General features: G+C 40.0%; 1 protein-coding gene across 2 annotated transcripts in view; it reads right to left on the bottom strand.

Moving 5' to 3' along the window:
• LOC121518770 (glucocorticoid receptor-like) overlaps positions 1 to 4,232 on the bottom strand; it is a 109,893-nt gene extending 105,661 nt beyond the window's left edge. For both annotated transcript variants that reach the window (XM_041801356.1, XM_041801357.1), the window contains exons 1-2: positions 3,751 to 4,232; positions 678 to 1,933 (exon numbers count right to left, since the gene is read on the bottom strand). In XM_041801356.1, the coding sequence (XP_041657290.1) occupies positions 678 to 1,924 (1,247 nt within the window). In that variant the 5' untranslated portion in view covers positions 1,925 to 1,933; positions 3,751 to 4,232. The remainder of the gene's footprint in view (positions 1 to 677; positions 1,934 to 3,750) is intronic.
• Positions 4,233 to 17,371: the final 13,139 nt, after the last annotated feature.

The following is a 17,371-nucleotide window of genomic DNA, read 5'->3' as shown; positions in this document are numbered from 1 at the left end:
TTTTTAAGTATTGACCTTTTGAATACTATCAATTACTCAGGGAAAATGTTGACAAAACTTATAACGCAGTGTAAAGCATGGAGTTAAATATCCTAATGCATCACTATTAACTTTTTGGGGGTTCAAGGCTTCTCACCAGAGGATTATACAACATTTTTGAGGTGGCAGAGCCACAAGCAAACTGGTTTAGCTTTTAAAATGGGGAGACTGGTCTTTTTCCATTGCACCTAAGCTTGAAGCACCAGTATCACTCATCACCACTTTTTAGTAATCAATATAAATAATGTGAGGATTTACTTGAACTTTCACAGAATTTGATACGACTATAATGTGAAAAGTTTTACTGAGAAGTTGCATTAGAAGTTGTTTGCTACTTTGGGAAAATGTGGATGCCAACTTTCATTCTGAAAATCCGACAAAACTATTCAAATGACCTTTTAATATCTAGTAAAAAAAAAAATAAAAGTTGAGGCAAAGCTGGCCTAGTGGTTTAAGGCGCCCCATGAACACGCAGCCCAGGTTCGAGTTCAGCCTGTGGCTACTTTGCTGCATGTCTCTCCCCCACTCTCTCATCACTGTTTCCAACTCTTCCTCTATAAAAAAAAAGGCATAAAACCCCCAAAAATATATCTTGAAAGAAAAAAAAGCATGGCACAAGGTAATTCTGAGCATCCTACCTGGTGAAGCTGGAGATAGAAAAAGTTGGCATGCTTGTGGCAGAGGGGAGCCCATCATCACCTCTCTGTATCCCAGATGACTCTCCATACCTGCCACCTCTGGCCCAGCTCTCCCCAACCAGAGGCAGGTTAGAGTAGGTGCCAAACGGCTTCTGATCTTGTAGACCCACAGTGGAGGACACACTGGCTCTGTAGTGGTAGCCAGGTCCTGCTCCGACACCCATAGACGAGGACATGGGGCCTCCTCCATGAAGGGAACTCATGCTGCTCTGGAGGCACTGCGACTGAACGTAACCTGCGCCGTCCTGCTTCTCCTGTTTGACCACACCAGGAGTGCGGTTGTGGATGAAAGAGTCATCCAGATTTTTCTCTTCCTTGATCATGACGCTTGAAAGAAGCGGTTGCTGTGGAAGGTGAAGCTGTTGTTGCTGGTGCTGTAGAAGTTGGTGGTGTTGCTGCTGCTGGTGATGATGGTGCATTGGGTGGTGCTGCTGGTCTGTGCCATTCACATTGGTGCAGTTAACTCCGTTTCCCATGAGAGGCTTTGTTTCCTTTAGAAAGCCGCTGACAGGACCGCCACCAGCCCTGCAGTCATGAGGGATGGTATCCAAGTGTGCCACCTCAAAATCAAAATCATTGATTTCTGACAGAGAGCTAGGAAGGACCAGGTCTTGCCAAATCTCGGTATCCTCAATTGGGCGACTGCTGTTGCCATCCAAATCGCACGGACCAGCACTCGTAGGTCCGCCGTAACTTTCCAAGTCTTTATCTGGAGAAAAATTCCTCTCCTGTTTGATGTGTGAGGGGAAAAGGTCAGGCAGAGGGAGGTTTCCCAAAACAGAGGTGTCCGAGGTGTTGATGACAGAGGTGGGCGTCCGGTCAAGATCAGAAATGCTCTGTTTCAAAAACGACAAGTCATCCTCCATGTTGAATATGCCGATATCCTGTTGGTGCTGATGCTTCTGCATTCTGATCATTTTACCCTCCTTCATGTCTGGCCCTTCACCCAGGATATGACGCTGCAGGGGTTCAAAGAGGCCTCCAAGATCACCCTGGTCTTTGGTTCCTCCTTGGAGGTTGGGGGCGACTGAGGACTGGGGCAGGGATCCTGAGCCGGGGAGGTGAATAGAAGAGTGGAGCAGTGAACCAGCCGTGTCACCTGTGCCTCTGCTTATTCCTACTCCTGTCTCCCCAAATGTCAGGCTGTCGTCTCGATTACCGTTGCGCTTCAGTCCACCCTGATCCATTGCTTTATCCTGACAGGACAGTGAATGTGAGTCAAAGAGAGCACAACACAAAGACAGAGAGAGAGAAATAGACAAGTTCAGGCTTAAAAATAGAATTAATGATGGAGAAAATGATCAATATGCTGAAACAAGTCCAGTAAGACTAAATAGACGTTTTCTTTCAAAACACTTAGCTCTTCAAACATCTGCACTAAAAATGTGTTGTGCTGCATAAAAATCAAAGCTTGCTGTGCCTCTGCCCACGCCACTTATTATTTTATTTTTCAAGACAGGACAGCAGCTGTATCAAACAGGTCATCTCCTCCTCTCACACCCACACTGGAACAACATGGCAGAGGTACAAATGGCCCAAATCCAGAGATAATAAGGCGGCCATAGCTATTACATAACACAGCCTACATGACTACATACATGACTATAATCTTCATGTTATTTGTTTGAACTGTGCCCTCTTGTCAGTGCAAGACATGCCCAGGCATAACTTGTGTTACAAGCCGTGCAACTGACAGGCCCTCAAACAGCTAAGCATGTGTGCAGAAACATACATCTGTCGAGAGAGATTAACCCACAATGGGCCTCTGGGCATTTGCAGTAGTCACCAGTAACTGTCAATCCCGTTTTGGTGAGCGAGAGCAAATTAAATAATCACTCAAAACTTCATTTAAAAGATTGGAAATTAAATAAAATATGATGTGATGGAATTGATTTCATTGGGAAAAAAAACTCATGTGGAAGCCAGCTCTTGCAAAGGAAAGCTTTGTGCATGCCAGGGCTCTGCATCTCACAAATGATCTGTTGATCAAAGATAAAAGGGAAGAAATGTAGAGCTGAAGCCAAGGAAGCTCAGTGTGTCACTAAGTAAGTGCGTCTGGATATTATAAATATGCACGCACCATTCACGCACAGACCAACGCTGATCTGCGCATTCTGTGCTTCTACTTGTCGTTCAAGACGTAGATTGAAATAACTGTAAAAAAACCCCTATGGATTATTTTTTTCTGATCAAAGCAAGCCGATCGGCCATATTTTAACAGTGTATTCCCTCAACCTGCAGTCGTGACACTCTTCCTAGAAGACACTCCATACAGCACACAGCAGATACAGTATATGGCGCTATATGGGCAGCTGTTTACAACACTTCCCCTGCAATTATAAGGCTTGCACTGTGGTGCTAAAAGTGAGGTCCCAGCACGTGTGGGGGTCCTGCAGAGATAGCATATAACGAGACGTCTGCAAGTATGAAGAGTGGGTTTTATTTTTTAAATGTTTCTACTGTTTGAGGATTAAAAATATTGTTTTGGTCAAGGATTTAAGCACTTTCCCCACCCACTGCACAGCACAAGGGCTCTCTACCGTGCGTTTAGTCGACATGTGACAAAAAAGGTTAATTTCTTATAATGAGAATAAATATAGGCGTCGAGGGTTCATAAGTAACAAAAAAGTTCTGGCTTTCTTTGCCTTGCTGTACTTTTCCTACTGCACATCACAGCATATCATTACAGTATTAGTGCAACCTGTTGGCTGTGAAGGGACATTGCACCGATCCCCCGCCTACGAACGGAGAGGCTAAATAGCAGCCACTATAGTTAAGTTTTTGCAATGTTGTCTATTTATATCAGATGAATTTGGCGTTTTCTCAGAGCGCTGACTGTGAAATTGCCATTACGCCAGTATGCCAAATGGCACACGGCTGTCAACGCGCCGGGGACGCTCGTCGTCGGCCTTGCTCAGGGGCACAGACAGTTTACGCTCTTTTCTATTAAACGACATTTCTTTGCTGCATTATTACAACAAGACAAGTTCTGATATCTAAACGTAGACTGTACCTGTGGTGAAAAAGGGATGCGATGCACCGGTTAGGTCATCTCCTGTCGGTCCAAGTTAGAAAAAAATAGGAGAAATAACGCAATGTCCTAACAGTCAAGCACTCAAATAAAACCCCTTCCTTGCGATGACGATGCGTGGTGAAACGTCAGCTGGATGTGTTGCTGCTTCTCCCCCCGTTTGGTTGAAAAACATCGTCCGAATTATCAACTAATTTCTCACTTAAGACAACACCGTCGCTGGAATAGCTGGGGTTGCCGTGTTCCACCGTGAGCGCCGATCAGTCGGTAACTTTTAACGCACGTCTCCAGCGGAAGAAAAAAGTGATCGACAAAAATGTCACTCGAAATTTTCACGATAAATCCGCACTGAAAAGACAAATCTGCCGCGCATAAGTCCGCTGCTGCGCCAATTAAACTCGTGAGTGTATTAAAGTTATATAAGACGGCCGCGCTGCCCTGGTGCACTCAACTGCAAACTCAGGCAGAGCATGGCGGACAGTTTGTGAAACGATGTCAAGTTATGTAAGTCAGGGCGCGCTTTTCCCTTTGTTTCCTTTCAAAGTAAAGGCGTTGTTTACCACATTTTTCACAGCAATGTTCGTATTATTATCCTACATATGAGAAAGTGAAAAGTACACGATATTCGACGTAAACGACAACAAAGCTGTGATCCATTTCCTATTTCAGACGTTGGATTCAACTGTTCTGTTTCGCTTGATTTAAAAAGATTCTAGCTCAGCGTCTCATCACTTCCTGCTTCTGTGTGCTAGCTTGAAGCAGCTCTTGGTTTGACACTTGCCGGTGAACGCCCCTTTCCCCACTGAAACTCTGTGCTGGGGAATCTGTCAAAACGTGTCTTCGTCGGCCACCGCAAACTTCCAGGCATGGAGGGAGCGAGGAGCCATTATATGCAGTAACTTATGCTTTGCCACATCCTCCATAACATCCAGGCAAGGACAGTGAGCTAACAGGCTACAAATCTCATCAGGGGTCCTTTAAGGGTCAAACGAGGTTGCAAGCAAAGGAGGAGAACCCATTTACCCCCCCTATGTAGTCACATTAGACGATTAGCTTTCATGATCCGCTGCTGTGTCCGTAAGTATGGACTCTTGGCTGCATTCTCACCGCAGGAAGTGACCGATTTATTTATGTTTTCATTGTTTTTCTTCTTGAATCTTATCTGATTCTATGTGACAGTTTGACCATCTCAAGTTGAATGGAAACTGTTCTTTTCGAATCAGATTTGGGCCATTTTCATCTATGGATCTTTTGAATTGAAGACACAAGTCTGGTACAGGCCACACAAGAGCAGATGAACAAAGACAGAAAAACTATCAGAAAAAATCTGAATTGAACAGGGTTACAGTGTGAATGCAGCAGGCACCAAGAGTCACTCTGAGACAGGCTACACACAGGAACAATACAAAAGGGGGATAACAGCCACACTGGGGGACCATGGAGGTCAGCAAAATCACGGTCCACTGTAAGGTTAAGCAGTGATAACGACAATATCATAGCCTCAACATAGCCTTTTTCCAAATGTAAACCAGTTTTCTTAAAACAGAATTACCTTTATATTGGGGATGTTGACAATGTGGATGGGAACGCTGAACTAAATGATTAGGAAGTAATGTAGGACTTCATAGATAGGCCAAAATGTGCACAAACATCAGGATGCAAGAAAGAGAAACAGGAAACAACAACACACAGTAGGCTATATGTGGGTAAAAATAAATTGGCAAAAAGAAGTGGAGTGAGCAAAAAGTGGCAAAAATGGGTAGAAATCATCAGAAATAAGTAAGGTGGTAAAAATTGTGGCAACAGTGGGTGAAAAGCTGCAAAAAATGGGATAAAAGTGCCAAAAAGAAAGTGAAAAAAAAAAACAGGTAAAAAAGTGGTGGGAAAAATGGCTAGAAATGGACAAAAATGGGATAAAACAAAGTGCCAAAAAAGAAAATGGAAAAAACAGGTGAAAAGTGGTGAAAAAGTGGTTAAAAAAAACAAAACAAAAACAAAATTGGTTAAAATGGGAAACAAAGGGGATAGAAGTGCCAAGAACTGGAAGTGAAAATGAGTTAAAAAAAAATAAAAGTAATGATAATAATTTGGGGGGGCGGACAACAGAGTAAATTGCTATTAAAAAAAAAGTTGCAAAAATGGGCAGAAAGCAGTAATAATGGGTAAAAGGGTGGCAAAATTTGGTTTAAAGATACCAAAAGGGAGAAAAGCATCAAAGACTGGATAGAAGTACCAAAAAAAAATTAGGAAAAACAAGCAAAAAGCTGCAAAATACTGGTAAAAATGGGCAAAATTTGGCAAAAATTAAATAAAAGTGCCAAGAGGAAGTGGCAAAAATTGGCAGGAAGTAGTAAATATAGGTAAAAATTGGATGAGGAAAAAAATGGTCAAAAATGGAAAAAATAGGAGAAAAGTGCCAAAAGTGGGATAAAAATGCCTACGAGAAGTGTCAAAAAATTAAAGAAAGAAGGCAAAAATAGTGGAAGGAAAACCATTAAAAGCAGCAAAATGCCTAAAAAAAAGTGGTTAAAAATTGACAGAAATTTGAAAAAATGGGCAAAAATGGACAAAAATAGGTAAAAAGCGGAAAAATAGTAGTAAAAATGGGCTAAAAATTGAATGAAAGTGCCAGAAAGAAGTGACATGGGTGGTCAGAATGCAGTTAAGATGGACAGAAAGCTGTGAAAATGAGTGAAAGTTGCATCAACAAAAAAAGCGTCAAAAAGTATACAAACAGTAGTAGAAAAATTAAGTAGCAAAAAATTAGGGAGAAGTGGAAATAAGGGGTTAAAATTAACATGAATAAATAGTTTAAACATCAAAACCACTTATAGTTTGATACACGTTGCATGTCGGGATGTGTCGTGACCGTGGATGTGTAGCAACCATTGTTGCTAGCAACAAGGTGTTCTGCACCCATGGGGTATGTTGGCATTGCAACACTCACACTTTCATAGAAACGGAGGGTAACAGCCCTCATTAATATCTAGAGCTTGCCTTTACTTTAGCAGTTAAAACAAATGGGCAGGAGGCATGAGTCCTGAAAATTTTGAATGCAGCTCCAAAATATGAACAAATCACTGTACTGTCAACTTCACAGCTCCTCTTTCTGCTCTGCTTGGCTCAGCCACTCTTTCTCTTTCTCTCACTCTTGCATGCTTGCAGCCTCACTCTCTCTCCCTCATGTGCACGCTCACTCCACAGGAGAAAAATGAAGGAGTGGCTAAAAGCATTAACTGATAGTCTTCTGAATGCTGCACTCATTGGTGATGAAGAAAGAGCAGAGGAGCAAATACAGAAATACAGATGTGTACAAGTTGGTTTCATTATTTTCTTCAGTGCTTTCATATCTCATCTCTATATTCGTGGATGAATAGACTTTTCAGCCAAACTATTTTAAAGCTCTTGGTAAACATCTTGGGAACTGCCTTGATTTATTTCAGCAGGATTTGGCCAACCTTGTAATGAATGAAATTTTTTCATCAAGACCTGCTACTTTTTTGACATAAGACACATCTAAATTTGATAAGCCACCATGGCCACACCCTTTGAGTTTGGTAGAACATTTGGCAAACTTTTAATCCTCCAAGACTCTTTTTATTGGAAACCAAAAAAAAAAAAAAAAAATGATTTGATGAATTCCTCAAAGGAGATGATGCTAGAATGCCCCATGGAGATGATTACTTTGACCAATATCTGTACAAAAAAATAAATAAAAATCAAAATGGCAGATTTCCTCTAGATTTTACAATAAGGGTCCAAGAGGCTTTTTAAAAAGATTTTGACATGATATGCATACCAAATTTCCAAATCTCAGAATAAAAGTTATGCAGAGGCTGATTATTAAAACTCTTCTAGGGTGCACCACTGAGCTAATAGGCCACACCCACACACTTAAGCCATATCATTCTTCCTGAGATCTCACAGGGATTTTTGCTACCAAGTTTCATGGCTGTACAAGTATGTTAAGCGGATGGAATAAACTACTTCCTGTTTCATGGTGAACAAATAAATCATCATGACCATGTCTTTTGATGTTGACTTTTGACCTTCATATATGTGTAAGGTCAACATCTTGGGAAATGCCTAGGATTATCTCAGCAGGATTTGTCTAATCTTGTAATTGATGACTTTTTTCTGTGGGGACCAGACACTTTAATGACATGGTGAAACACATGATTTTGATGAGCCGCCATGGCCACACCCTCTGAGCTTGGTACAAAAATTTGCTGACTTTTAATCCTGGAAGGCTCTTCTTGTTTCACACCAAAGATGAAGCATATTGGAAGAATTACTCAGCTGAGATAATGCCACAATGACCCCTGGAAATGACAACCTTGACCAATATCTGTACAAAAATTCAAAATGGTGGACTTAAGGTAGTTTTTACAACATAGGTCCAAATTGCTTTTTTGTAGATCCTGGCTTGATACATATGCATACCATTTTTCAATATCCTACCTTAAAAGGCATGCAGTGGCTGATTATTTAAAAATTTTCTATGGGGCGCCAGTGAGCCAATGTGCCACACCCCCCAGTTTAAGCCATATCATTCTTTCCAGTTTCTCACAGGGAGTTTGTTCATCAAGTTTCATGTCTGTGCTAATATGTAAAGCATATAAAATTAACTACTTCCTGTTTCAAGATGAACAAAAAAATCCTCATGGCCACGCTTTTCAGATGAACTTTTTACCTTCATAAATATGTAAGGTCAACATCTTTGGAGCTCTGTGTGCAAATTCCAGCAGGATTTTGCAAATGTTGTAATAAATAGAATTCATTTGTGAGGGACAGCCACTATTATGACATGGAAAGACATCTAAATTTCATGAACTGCTATGGCCACGCCCTTTGAGTTTGGTACATCATTTTGCCAACTTTCAATCTTTCAGGGCTCAGCTTATAGTACACCAAGATGAAGTTGATTGGATCAACACAGTGTGCCATAAGAGCTGCTTTTTTCAAATATTGGAGGGGTCACCACTGAGTCATCTAGCCATGTCCACCAAACAAATTCATATCATTCATCTCAGCCTCCTCTGGGCATTTGATATCCCAATTTTCATGTCTTTACAAGTACATAAAGCACATGAAAAAAACTCCTTACTGTTTTCTGCTGAACAAAATGTCGCTATGGCGTCACAGTTAGACATACACTTTTAAAGATTTATTTTTGGGCCTTTTCATGCCTTTATTTGATAGAGGAAGGACAGTGGATAGACTCGGAAACAGGGAAGAGAGTGGGGGGAGACATGCGGTAAAGGTCCACAGGCTGGATTCGACCCGGGCCACCCGCGTACATGGGTAGCGCCTTAAACCACTCGACCATCCGCGCTCCCTAGACATACATTTTTAATACTCTACAAAAATGAAGGTACAGATAATAGGATGTGTCTGAGAGAATTTGAGTGAGATTTGGTCAACCAGAGTGAAATGGGCAATGATTTACAAGAAGCAGTTTTCTTTCTATTACCACAAGGTGGTGCTGTATATTTTTTGAAAAGTACATTTGCCAATGTGTTTGGGTGCTTGCTCTCATCAAGCACATGAAATCTTGTTCAGGCATGATTAAATTCAGCTGAGTTATGATTGTTCAAAATTTAAGGCAAAAAAATCAACTTTGATGTCTGCCATTTTGCCATTTTGATGTTTGCCATAACGCCCTCTTTCTAAAACTAACAGATTTTTGTACAGTGCTGCACCAAGTCTTAATGCCTTCCTGACACTAATTTAAGGGGAAAACCTTTAATCATTTAAAGACCCTGTAAAGTGAAAATAAATTTGTATTTAGGTTTTTTGTATGATAGCTCACTGTGTTATGAACCTCCAGGTCAAATTTCAGTCAAATAAAACATCTCCAAGTTTATAAAATTAAGCTTTAACATCATGAAAAATGAGGCAGTAGAATCTGCTCCAGGATGGTGTGGCATGTCTGTTGAATGAGCTGAAGCCACGCCCACTCAGGAGAAATACATTGCTCTCAAATTCAAGAAAATACCCAAAAAGTGTCAGAGGGGCAGGGTCATCATCTACTGTGGGCTCATGACATCATGAGCCCACATTTTGGCCCCGCCCACATGAAACCCTGCCAGGAATGAGGTGAAAAACTTTCTAACAGTCTAAATCCAGAATTCAGTCACATGTAGATCTCAGAGGTTTCACATGTTTACAGCAACCAGATTCCAACATTTCTAGAGTGTTAAGACAAAAACTTTGGATTTCACTTTACAGGGTCTTTAAGAACATTAGTTTCTAATGTAAAACATGAAAATTACTGTCATGACAGGGAGGCGCTATAGTCTGTACAAAGTTTAGCCATGCCAATGTGTACAAGGTTTGTTCTTCATTATACACAGGAAGTTTGAGTCAGATTGGACTATGCACGGCTGAGTTATTGACTTCCTGCTTCTTGAAAAATATGCAAATTTGAGGGCTTGCCATAGCCACACTTTAAGACTAATGAGAAATTTCTGAATAACTTTTGATCATTAATGTCTCTTCTAGCAGTATATCAAAATTCAGCTTGGCTGGATGAACGCTGTCGGAGGAGTTAATTTTCAAAGGACCCCTAGCTATGGCCAAAAACCCCCTAATTTTGCTAGTTAATAAAAATGGCGGATATCCTGTTGGAGATAGGGGAAGGACACAAGAGGCTTTTTTGTAGACCTCCCCAAGCTGCATCAGTACACAAAATTTCAAAGATATTGCACAAAGTTAATGGAGGGGGCTTTAACTTTGAAAACTGTTAGGGACACTATCGAGGCAATTCCCATATTTTTTTGTGAAGTCCTATAAATGATCAAATTTTTCACCAGACCTGATGCACATGCCAAAAATCAGGATTTTTTAAACATGTTTAGATGTTGAAATCTCCAATTAAATACAGAATATAATAATAAGAATAACAAACGAGAATCCTTCAAATTACAAATAGGTCCTCGCACCGAGGTTCAATGCTCTGGCCCTAAAAATAGAGAAAAAAAAGTCAGAACTGAGCAGTGTAAACTCAGCCAGCACCAAGAATCACTCTGAGACAGGCTGCATGCAGGAATATAAACAGAAAGGAGGAAATCAGGCTCCAAGCATAGCCAGTCAAAAGTTGAAATTACCCCCCCTCATATGCAAACATTAGAGGCAAAACAACAACCCCTGTAAAGAAAGAGAACCTTCCTATGGATGTTTCAGATGAAGGCATTAGTTATTTCCAGGCTGAATCTTTCTCTGAGGGATTGAGGACCTCAGACTGAGCAAGGAGCAGAGGAGTATGGAATAATATTGACAGCAAAAAAGCTGCAAAAAATTGGTCAAAACAACATACAAAGATTATTTTCTAACATGAGACATTACAACTCAACCCATGCATTAATGTAAGGGATGTATTAGTGGATGTCTCTCTTCATGTGCAGATGGTGAGACAATTTTTTTCAAAAAAAGCTTCTAATGGATGGTAAATATACTTTGATGGCTGTAAATAAAATGGGTCAGCCCACCCAAGTATTGCCTATATGGGAAATACGGTTTTATAATCCTCATAGATTATACCACTGACTTCCAACCCGGGGTCCGGGCCCATGGAGGTGTGGCTGCTCTAAGTTAGAATTAGAATTGCTGGGAACCAGTTTAGCTCAGTTGGTAGAGCAGACGCCCACATACTGAGGCTATAGTTCTCAATGCACTTGATGTGGGATTGATTCCTGGTCTTCTTCTTCTTTCTTGTGCCTCTACAGCTCCTGATTTATTGTCTTATTAGTCCTTAAAAACAAATGTAAAATTTGAAGAGGAAAGAATTAGCAAATTTCAGTACTTCAAACACACCTTAAGTTCAAGGACTGATGACAAAGACTTACAGCAAGCTGAAGTAGATCAGGTGGCCCAGCCTAAAGCACCATTACAGGGCATCTGTAAAGTATTCACAGCATTTTTCATATGTTGTGAATGATAATAATGAATCAAATTCATTTTCTACCTCAAAATTCTACACAGCCTTTGCTCAGTACTTTGTTGAAGCACCTTTGCAGCAATTACAGCCTCAAGTCCAATCAAGTACAGTGCTACAAGCTTGGCACACATACTTTTGGGAAGTTTCTCTCATTCTTCTTTGCAGAACCTCACAAGCTCCATCAGGTTGGATGGGAAGTGTTGGTGCACAGCCTTTTCAGCTCTTTCCAGGGATGTTCCACCGGGTTTTAGTCTGGGTTCTGGCTGGGCCCCTCTGGGACATTCACAGAGTTGTCCCGAAGTCACTCCTTTGTTATCTTGGCCGTGCGCTTAGGGTCGTTGTCCTGTTGGAATATGAACCTTGGATCCAGTTAGAGGTCCAGAGCGCTCTGGAGCAGGTTATCATCAAGGACGTCTTTGTACATTGCTACAAGTATCTTTCCTTCAACCCTGACTATTCTCCCAGTTCCTGCTGCCAAAAAACATCCCTACAGCATGGTGCTGCCACCACAAGGCTTCACTGTAGGGATGGTAGTGGCCAGGTGATGAGCGGTGCCTTGTTTCCTCCAGACATGGTGCTTGGCATTCAGGCCAGATGTTCAAATTATGTTTTATTACCTCCGCCAGGGAGGTTATGTGATTGGGTGGGTTTGTTAGTTTGTTTGTTAGCAACTTAACTCAAAAAGTTGACAATGGATTTTGATGACATTTTCAGGAAATGTCAGAAACGGCATAAGGAAGAACTGATTAGATTTTGGGAGTGATCTGGATCACCATCTGGATCCAGGAAATTTTTTAAGGATTCTATCAATTGGGAGATAGGGCTAATGGCGGAGGTTTGCGTTCTCCAAGTGCTTTTCTAGTTTGACCATAAAATTTTGTTTCTCATGGTCTGAGAGTCCTTCAAGTGGCTTTTGACAAACTCCAGGCAGGCTGTCATGTGCCTTTTATTGAGGCGTGGCTTCCATCTGGCCACTCTACCATACAGCCCTGATTGATCGGGTGCTGCATAAATGGATGTCCTTCTGGAAGGTTCTCTTCTCTCTACAGGTGTATAGAGCAGTCAGCTCTAGAAAGAGTTCTGGTTCCAAACTTCTTCCATTTACGAATGATGGAGGCCTCTGTGTTCATTGGGACCTCCAACGCAGCAGAAATGTTTCTGTATTCTCCCCCAGATCTGTGCCTCGATACAATCCTGTCTCGTAGGTCTACAGACAATTCCTTTGACTTCATTGCTTGGTTTGTGCTCTGACATGCACTGTCAACTATGGGACATTATATAGACAGGTGTGTGCCTTTCCAAATCATGTCCAATCAACTAAATTTACCACAGGTGGACTCCAATCAAGTTGTAGAAACATCTAGAGGATGATCAGTGGAAACAGGATGCACCTGAGTGCAATTTAGAGCAGGGATGTGAAACTCAAGGCCCCGGGGCTGAATCCGGCCCCTTGGTACAGTTACACTTAAATCTATTATTTGGACTTTTATTTCATATTTTGACATTAACATTTATTATTTTGACTTTTGTCTCATATTTTGACCTTTTCAACTAATAATTTTGACTTTTTATCTCATATTTTGACTTTGTTAATGTATTATTTTCCCTTTTTATCTCATATTTTGACCCTTTCAACTTATAATTTTGACTTTTTATCTCATATTTTGACTTTGTTAATGTATTATTTTCTCTTTTCATCTCATATTTGAGCTTTTCAATTTATTATATTGACCTTTATCTCATATTTTGACCTTTCAGGTGCACCATTTTAAATTTTAAGTCATATTTTTTGCCTTAAAAACATGATTGTGACTTTCTTTTTTCTATATTTACCTTTTAAAGTCATTATTTTAACATCTAATTTCATGTTTTGACCTCTTGAACTAATAAGTTTGACTTTTTATCTCAGGTTGTAAGTCTTTTAACGTATTATTTTGACTTATTAAATCTCAAAATCATTTATCATCAGTGTTTATTTTTCCCCATAATGCATTACCGACGAAAATGAGGTTGACAGTTTGGTTAAAAGTGGACCCTGTAAGGCCCTCAGGTTAGACCTTAATTCAGAATCTGAGGGTCATGGCAAACAAATACTCAGTGTAATATGGTTCTGTTTTGTTTTTAATTTTTAATATATTTGCAAAAAAAATCAAACTTTTTTCACTCTGTCAATATGGGGTATCATGTAGAATTTTGAGATAAGAAATGAACCTAATGCATTTTGAAATAAGGCTGTAAAAGTAAAGCACTATGAGTACTTTCCAGAGACACTGTAACTTATTTGTTTGTACAGCCAATATTTACAGCTGATATGGACAGACTTTTAAAGCCAAAGTGTAGAAATGATCAAATCTGACCATATGATAATTCACCTTTTACTTAACTAACATCTGTCAATACTTTTATAATAGGGATCCTCCTCCTGCTCAAATTTGCCACGTCTCACCCACACAGACTCCTCCTCAGACTCTCAGATTGTCTCCATCCATTTTTGATTTCAACTTTTTACAACTGTGCTTAAATTGTGTCTTCTGTCACCAGTGGCTACCATGATGCATCCCAAGTGCATTACAATGCAAAATGTTTGTTTTAGAGTATGAGATTGTGTTTAAATTTTTTGGAAAAAAAGAGAAAATGAATTTTGCAAATTGTGCCTAACCAGGAAAAGTGTTTCAGATTTTACCAACAGGAGGGCTGATTTGATAGATCAGTCTAGGCAACTGACTGATTCAGAGAATGGGAAATAATATTTTAGAAATTGTGAAAAACTGTAGACCGAGCTGTAGAAATATTAATATTCTCCTCTTTGTTGAAAACAAAGCTCCTGTGAGAGAAATTTCTTTGATTTTGGCACCGCTTTCTAAGCTTTTCCAGCAAAAATAGTGTATTTTCTGACATCATTAAGGCATTAAAATTACTATAGAAATGTCTACAGTAATACTCATTTTGTTTGTTGATTGTCCCATTTGCTTTTCTAGCTCATAAAGAGGCATCAGTCTGATTATAGTACACATATGAGCTTCAATCTGCTTCAGTTCTATGAGACATAAAGGAAATTGTAGGGTTTTTTTTTTGTACACATAATAGGCCATGAAAGATGAAACATTGTTTTATTTGAAAAAAGACCTTACAAGTTCAGTTCTAATATTTTAGGATAATTTAAACAGTGTCATACCCTTAATGCATTTAAAGGGCCTACTTGAGCACGACGACAACAGGACAGTGACCTTTCATTGACTATAACTCTGTTGTTCACCTTCACCAGACAAGGTTTCTCGTTAGAGGGAAATTTTTCTGATAGCACTTTAGGGGTCCAGGACAGGGACTAATTTGAGTTATGTGTTCAGCAGAGTCAGCTCAGGGTGAGGAGGAAGAGGAAAAGGAAGTGAGAAAGAGAAAAACGAGACTAGAGAAAGGTACAGCACCCCATGCTGCTTTAATCGGTCTAAAATGAAAGTGGGATGTGCAGATGCAAAAACCACAGCTAAGAGAGAAGCAAAAGGAAAAGATGTGGAGGAAAAGAAAGGAGGGGGCAGGTGTGGCCCTCCATGCAAGTCATTCGATTAGAAGGAGCAGAGTGTGTCCTGTGCATGTGTATGTCTCATTAGGAGCTAGTATGGCTGGAGAGAGGCAGGAGCTCCCCATGGGCCTGAGAAAACCACACTGTTCTCAAAACATCACAAGGAACACTGTGAATTTCTTAATGCCGGGTAACAATGGGTGATCCTATTTACCAATAAATAATCAAAACACGGGACATGTGGTCCTGCATGTGCATATATGTGCAACTGGAAATACAAAGTATGTTAGTGTGGTTGTGTAATACACCTTGCTCTGTATTCATAGTAGGTTACAATAAATTCAGGGAGTGTGCCGCTGCAAAGACGTGTGAATATTCACTGATTAATGTACATTTGCATGTGCTAAGAACAAATACAGGCCAACGCTTAGCTTTAAATTGTCCTTCAATTTAAAAAAGAAAACACTATGCTCGATTTACAGCACCTAAGCAGACAAGTTCATGTGTATGCACTGATGCAAACTGTGGGCTGCCCCTTTGTTTTAGTAAAAATACAGGCTACCTAAATAACAGGACAAATACAATGTGATGAAAGTAGATTTATTCATTCATTTATTAAAAACAGAGTTTTCCATTTAAAGGGATAGTTTTGTATTTTTTGAAGTGGGGTTGTATAAGATGCTTGTTCATTAAGCCTGAGTGCACTGGCTGGTTGTTGGCAGTAGCACTGGATAAAAGAGGACAAAATGGAGTAAGACAAGGCAAAAAACTCACTGAAAATCACTCTATTCAAAGGCTGAAGAAGGACCAGGTTACCTGATAGGAAGCTGTAGTACACACTGCTGTCTGGCAGTTTAACACTAGGTGAGGAGATCTTGATTGCCAAGGATTAGCTGCAGCTGCAATGCCTGGCAAGCTGCAGCCGTGACTTCCCAGTGCTCCTGCCTTCATCAACAGACCTGCAGCAAAAGAGAGAGACAAACAGATACCTCTCCAACACAAAACCAGCAATATAAACACAAAGAGTCATATAAAAAACAGAAGAAAAGAAAATCAACCATGACAACAAAGCTATGAAATAAATGTAACTGTAAGCCTTTTAGCTCTGGCTTAATGTAGACTCAACACTATAAATTAATCACACTATCCACACACTGCTGTATAAACAAATACCCGTGGCACTGTAATTGTAATATTTTCATCATTTACATAAATAAATCTATATCTGTTAACCACACATTTTAAACTAGAAAAGCCATTAGCCCTAACTCCCAATAGTACAGAATCCTTTAAAAAATTCCGGTGATCTGGATCACTCCCAAAATCTAACCAGTTTTTCCTTGTGCCATTTCTGACATTTCCTGAAAATGTCATCAAAATCAGTCCATAACTTTTTGAGGTATGTTGCTAACAAACAAACTAACAAACAAACAAACCCTCCCAATCACATAACCTCCTTGGTGGAGGTAAAAATGAACAATTCCTGTTAAGTGTTAACGGATATTTATGACAAGAATTTAGAAAATCACATTTACTTGGATTTGAGTTGTTGCTGTGTACACTACATCCTCATTGATTTTAAGCTCAGTTTTTTGTTCTAAATTAGCTAAACCATATGGTACACCGAGTCATATAGCCTAGCCTCCATGCTGGCACTCCAACTGGTTTTTAAGTTAATGAGCCAAGCTGACTAGTATATCATGTGGCTTATATTGACAAGTACTTCAGACACCCGCATTTCATTGAAACTGAACTATCCCTTAACCAGTGAAACATCATCTACAGAGTCCTGAACATACACATATCTGAAAATTAAATGTAGGTGATGTTGAAAGTATCATTACATTTTTCCTTGATGTAACCAACTAGTGTGAATGTCAGTGAAGGTAATCTGATTAAACAAGTGCAGACAAAGCTGTCCTGTTAGTGGCCAGACTCATATTTACTTCCATTTTGACCTCTGCCAAAATGTCAGACCATTCTTGTTAATCCAAAAAGTGCTCAATGGGGTTGAGGTCAGTTCTCTGTGCAGGCTAGTCAAGTTCTTCCACTCTAAACTCATCAAATCATGTCTTTATAGTCCTTGCTTTGTGCAGTGGATCACAGTCATATTGGAACAGAAAAGGGCCTTCCCCAAACTGTTG

Source organism: Cheilinus undulatus, linkage group 12 (assembly GCF_018320785.1).
Source record: "Cheilinus undulatus linkage group 12, ASM1832078v1, whole genome shotgun sequence".
Taxonomy (NCBI): domain Eukaryota; kingdom Metazoa; phylum Chordata; class Actinopteri; order Labriformes; family Labridae; genus Cheilinus; species Cheilinus undulatus.
The sequence above is the reverse complement of the archived record's forward strand: the minus strand, read 5'-3'. Positions and strand labels throughout refer to the sequence as shown.